Consider the following 5,831-nt stretch of genomic DNA (forward strand, 5'->3'; position numbering starts at 1 on the left):
CAATCAGCGCCGAGGGGACGGGCGCATCAGCCAATGAACGCGCACCGCTGCCTCCCGCGGTTGTCGGGGAGACAGCGCCCGGCAGCGGGATGGGGAAACCTGCAGGGGCGATGAAGTCTTTGGAGCGGCTTCGAGTGCTCCGGGAGCCTGCGGGCGGCTTCGCACCCGGCAGGTGATGCCGTGCCCAGATGCTACAGCCCCGCCCCGTGATCACCGGCCGGAAGCGCGGATGCTCAAGTTGTTGCCGGGGAACAGGCTAGCCGGAAGTCCCGCCTGCCGAGCCGCGGCTGTTGTTGTGACAGGGACCGTGACAGCGACAGGCCCGGCACGAGCCCCCGCCCCCCGCACACGGGCCTCGCCGCCTCTGGCTTCGCTCCCCGCCCGCCTGCACCATGAAGTGGATGTTCAAGGAGGACCACGCGCTGGGTAAGGGTGGGTCTGGGCCAGGCGCTGCCTGGCAGCGGCCCGCTGCCCTCCGTCTCCCGTGTCGCCCTCTGTCGCGTTCGGCGTCCCCAGGCGGTCGTCTTGTCTGTGGGCGGACCGCCGCTGGCGCCCCTCGCCGAAGAGTAGTGCGATGCCCGGGGACGGTCTCCCCGAAAAACTAGAGACCCGCTCGGAGGCGGGAATAAGATCGCGATCCTCGGCCTAATAAGATCGCGTCCCTCTCGGCCTAGGACACCAGCAATATAATTACTATGCAATGACTAATTACGAGTTTTGTTCACAGAGCACAGATGTGTCGAGTCCGCAAAAATCCGAGCCAAATACCCCGACCGTGTCCCGGTGAGTAGCCAAGCCAGCTTCAACCGAGTACCTACAGGCAAAGGTGGATACACTGTTTCTATCTTGCCCACTCTGATGAGTTCCTACTGAGTGAATGCATTTTCTTTTTTGTGTCCTTGTATGTTTTAAAAAAGCCCCAAATACATCTAACTACTCCAACATTTCCTCCTCTGTCCCACTATATTGACAAATAAGCTTTCTACAAACTTTCCAGAGATTTTTATGATATGTCGTGGTCCTGTTTTCTTCTAACGGCAATTACATCCCAGCAAATACCTTCATTGTCTTGAAGATTGTACCTGATCCTTAGAAAGATTATGAAACCTACTATTGAAACTTTGACCATCTTCCATCCTGGCTAGGTTAGTTAGATGAGATCCCTCATGTATTTCACGCCTATAACCAGTCATCATGTTGAATTTCCCCATGCAAACCCTGTTTGAAGAGCCATTGCAAGTGGTGACTTCTGCATTAATACCTACCAATCTGCTAAATAGTGAATGAGCTCTCTTCTTCTCTCCGCAATCCCTTTTACCATGTTTCAGTCTCTAAAAAGACCACAGTTCACATCCTTAGGTAGCAACATGTCCACATTCTCAACTTACTCGAGTGTAAAATTCCCCACATCCCATTTGACCACGTGCCAGTTAGTGCCACTCCTGCCTCTCACCTTTTGGTAAGTAACTTTTCTATTAGCACAGCCCAGAAAAGAATTTTCATTCCCACTGACTTTCTGTGCTGCTCAGTTGCACCTAGTCACAAGATTTTCTCCAGTTGCAATCTGGTGAGCTGGTATGATCCTTGCTGTTCTCTCTTGACTAATATTCCCTCACACATAGACTGCAGCATCCTTAATGACCATACATTAGTATCCATTTCAAAAATATCCTTGATAACCTTAGGGGAAAAAGAAATATAGAAACTCATAGTGTGAGTGAGAATGACATGCTGCTGCATCAAGAATGGACAGCAAGGTGTAGACAGATACAGGAATTGAATCTCAAATTGCAGCAATCCTTTGTCTGGACTGGTATATGTTTTCTGTTTGATGATTCAAATTGAGCTGCATACCATTGACACCAAATAGTTGGTATCAATTTAACACTCAGAAGTGTTTTTCAAACTTAATGTTTCAAGTGGAATGCAGAGCTAAGGAATGGAGACCCTGGAACCTATTGTAAACCCCATTTCCTGACCTGCTGTATTTTTCCTTCAAGAATCAGTCTGTGTAGTACAATGAGCATTGGGTCTTTTTCACAAGCAGTACTTAATTATCCTTCCTCCTGTACCTGTTGCTTTCTGTTTGGTTTTGTTTGTGGCCATCTTGCTGTCCTTCCTTTCTGTAGTCAATTTCTGATTTCTGAAGCAATGATGGAATACTGTAAATGTCAGTTCAGCAGAATACAAAGGTAGCCTCACCAGTACCAGTACAAGGAAAGGATCACCTCCCAATCCTCTGCAGTCCAGGACACTATTGGCCTTACTTGTGTCCAGGGTACACTGCTGGTTCATTTTCAGCTTTGGTCCACATTGCAGTAATTTCATATCATCAGCATACAAAAGGTTAAGTGACGTGCGTACTTTCCTGTCACAGGTATCTTTAAGGCATAATGCCTTACCCCATAACTGCCAAACACAGGCACAGGAAGTTTCAAGCCATTGTGTATATAAACGTAGGTTTCAGTGCAGCTGTAAAATCAGGTTTTACAGTGCTGAGCCAGTTCCATACCTCTGATTTGGTTGTGGTCAGGAAACCTTTTTGTTCATCCCCTCTACTCACTATTGTAAGCCTGTATGAGCAAGTGATCCACCAAAGCTGTCTGTTCTTACCAATCCTGAACAGCCTGACCTTCACACCTGCACTTTACAGGTCATAGTGGAGAAGGTCTCAGGATCTCAGATTGTTGATATTGACAAGAGGAAGTACTTAGTTCCATCTGACATCACCGTGGCCCAGTTCATGTGGATCATCAGGAAGAGGATTCAACTGCCATCTGAGAAGGCAATATTCCTCTTTGTAGACAAGACTGTCCCACAATCCAGGTGAGAGGCTATTCACTTGGTATTCAGAGTCATTACAGCAAGCCTGTGCATACTAGAGGGTCAGTAACACCGCTCTTCAAGGCTCATTTGGTGATTTTAGGAGATGTCTGTCACATCTTAATCTCACTAATTTTTTTTTTTCTTATAAATTTGATAAACATATTATTTCTTGAGCTAGGCTGAAAGGAAAGGTGATAAAAATATACTATAATTTACTTCCATGGCAAAAGGGTGAGCTTTGCAGTTGCTATGTTGTTGCATTTGGTCGAGTGCAAAAACACGTAGGTCATCAATATCAAGAAAACAATGATTCTCAGTATAACAAAAAGGCTGCACATTAAATAGTCAGTAGCAAATGCCATAAATTATTCTGAAAAAAACCAATAACCTGCCAGTTTACAAAGAAATTATAACATTACAAACTAGTTGCTGGTTTTTTTTTTATTATTTTCTTCTATGAAAAAAAAGAATAATTGCAATAGAAAGGTTTTTCACATTGCTTTTATACAGGAATAAGTATCATTGTTTTCTGCTACATATAGAATATAGCAGAAGCAGCAACTACAACTTTCTACACCAGATACTTTAGTAGCATTTAAGGAAACAGTATGTCATTACATGCCTTAGATGTGGTATTATTCTTAATACTTAATTGTAAAAGAAAGAGTCCCTCCAGGTAACCCGATACACAATAGGGACCTGTGAGAGCCATCCTTTTCTGCTTGTTTTCTTCTAACAGTACTGAGAATCAGTATGCCTGTATGTCATCTTTGTAACAGTATTATAGAATTGCTAGGAGCAGGAAAGAAAGATACATTGTCTATTCTCACATGTTCATAATGAGATGTCACATCTCAGCTAGAAAAAAGGGGCTTTGATCATTCAATATGAATGTAAAAATGGTAACTTCTTAACCGATAAACAAAACGACAACCTGCTCATGGCTCTGCTCATCTCACAGGCTTCAGTTTATGTAATAAACTTCTGCATGAAGAGAGAAGGAGGTCAAGGATTGGTGATCAATCTACTACTCACCAATTCTCTTCCATTTCAAGTACTGCTTACAAATCTTCCCAGCTCCTCTCTTGGGCAGAATGACGTCGTTGCTTTCCATGTCACATCCATCTCCATCTTCCAGTTCATTAGCCTTTTCTCAGTTTTGGGAAGTCAGAAAGGTGAGCTGAGGAGGCTTCATTTGTGCACCCAACTGATGTCTACTGCTCCAACCATCTGTAGACAGATGGTTGGAGCAGTTGATCAGCCAAATAATTGCTAGGGTTTCTTTTTGTTTTCAAAATAGAGACCAATTTCCAACAAAATAAGGAAGCATTCTGACAAAGGCATTTATGAAGAAATATAAAAAATTTACTCTGCAGAGTCCAGGATAATTCCTCTAACTTAGGAGTCAACTGCTTTTCATTTACCCTCATTTTTTGTATTCTAACCTACACACAAACTTAAAAGTTTTGGCTTTTATTAATCCTTGTTTATATGGGGTTCTAACTGTTAACATTAACACCTTGCATGAGCCAAGCAAACCATTTATCTTTTTTTCCCTTTCAAGCTTAACTATGGGACAACTTTATGAGAAGGAAAAGGATGAGGATGGATTCTTGTATGTTGCCTACAGTGGAGAGAACACATTTGGTTTCTGAATGGTGGGTCTTGGCTACTGTACCACCTTGCTGTGTATCTTGTAAATAGCTGATCGTTTTCTGTTCTGACATCCTCAGAAGTTCCTTCTATATACATGCATTTGTAACTGGATTTATTTCTTAATATATTGCTAGGTCTTGTTTTATTAGACTGTTAAATTATAAAAACAAAGTTTTGTTAGTTTTGTGCATTTTTTTTTCTCACGGCTATGAATTCCCAGAGCCTCAGTTCTTTGGGGGGGATACATTTGATGACACGGATTAAATAATAAAGCAAAGTAGTTGGGCTACTAAAACATGAAGAGAAGAACACACATTTATTCTGAGATGTCAGTTTAAGAAAAATAAAAATAATAAATTAGTATTGGAAACACCGGATTTGCTAGCTTATCCAAAGCCAGGAGGAAGATGCTGATCGTGTTGAATTGAGCTGGTATGTTCCTTTCTCAATTAACAAACAAGTACAATAAAATTTCCTGTCACAAACAGGCAGTGCTGTAATTTCTTTACTTTCATTTTGGCCAGAAAGTTACTCATCACATTTACTAGATGCTACACGGCTGCTTACGTTACTTACTAGACGTTGTAGAGCTTCTCAAACTTTAGTGTGTGGCTGCTGATACCAGGAAGAAACAAGGATCTCTTTGTAGGTTTCAAAACCAATAGCTTCAGAGCTACTATATCTCACAGCTACTTCTATTTACAGGCAGAGACAAACCCTTGGATTGTGTCGGAGAGGGTGAAAAAACCAGCTAATTGACCTAATTGCACAGTGCTGGAGTTTGCACTCTGATATTAAAGGATAACACTGCATTGAAGAAGTAGCATCACTTTGACCTTCCTTAGGCCAGCAAGGAAACCCTAAATACAGTTTAGATTCCTAACAGAAGTTTTAATTCATTTTCACACTATGTGGTGCGCAAGAATCTAGTTTTCAAAATGCTTCCAGTTACAGTGAAAATTTACCACTTAACAAACTTAAATCAAATTGATACTAACCCAAATCCCCATGAAGATACATGCCTAGAATTGTTTAGCTCTGCAGTCATTCACAAGTATTGGCAGAAGGACTCAAAAATGTGAACGCAGGAGCCTGTGAAAGGTTGACAGTACCCTATTACTGTGGCTTGACACAGTAACTGTGATGCATGTGCTTACTGCATTTGAAAATGTGCTGTTGATCTCAGCAAGCCTTTCATTAGTCAGAATACCACTACATTGTAAACCACTGCTTTGGGAAACATTCTGTCAGTGCTTCCATCCTGAATTACTTCTAACTCCCTTTTCACGCGTTAATGTTTACTCTTAACAACATTTTTGAGTCAGAGTGAAGAAAAGTGGTTTCACCTG

General features: G+C 42.3%; 1 protein-coding gene across 1 annotated transcript; it reads left to right on the top strand.

Annotated features, from left to right (window-relative positions):
- Nucleotides 1-52: 52 nt before the first annotated feature.
- On the top strand, nt 53-4,967 carry GABARAPL2 (GABA type A receptor associated protein like 2). The gene is made up of 4 exons (XM_064386245.1): nt 53-426; nt 728-783; nt 2,654-2,826; nt 4,391-4,967. The coding sequence occupies exons 1-4, from the start codon at nt 393-395 to the stop codon at nt 4,479-4,481; spliced, it is 354 nt and encodes a 117-aa protein (XP_064242315.1). The 5' UTR covers nt 53-392; the 3' UTR covers nt 4,482-4,967.
- The last annotated feature ends 864 nt before the right edge of the window (nt 4,968-5,831 follow it).

The sequence above is a fragment of the Passer domesticus genome, chromosome 12, assembly GCF_036417665.1.
Source record: "Passer domesticus isolate bPasDom1 chromosome 12, bPasDom1.hap1, whole genome shotgun sequence".
Lineage (NCBI taxonomy): Eukaryota > Metazoa > Chordata > Aves > Passeriformes > Passeridae > Passer > Passer domesticus.

Excerpts from the sequence above, each read along its gene's own strand:
- GABARAPL2 (XM_064386245.1), top strand. The coding sequence starts at position 393 with ATGAAGTGGATGTTCAAGGAGGACCACGCGCTGG. Across the intron at positions 427-727 it reads CAAGGAGGACCACGCGCTGG|AGCACAGATGTGTCGAGTCC; the intron begins GTAAGGGTGGGT and ends TTTTGTTCACAG. Across the intron at positions 784-2,653 it reads AATACCCCGACCGTGTCCCG|GTCATAGTGGAGAAGGTCTC; the intron begins GTGAGTAGCCAA and ends TGCACTTTACAG.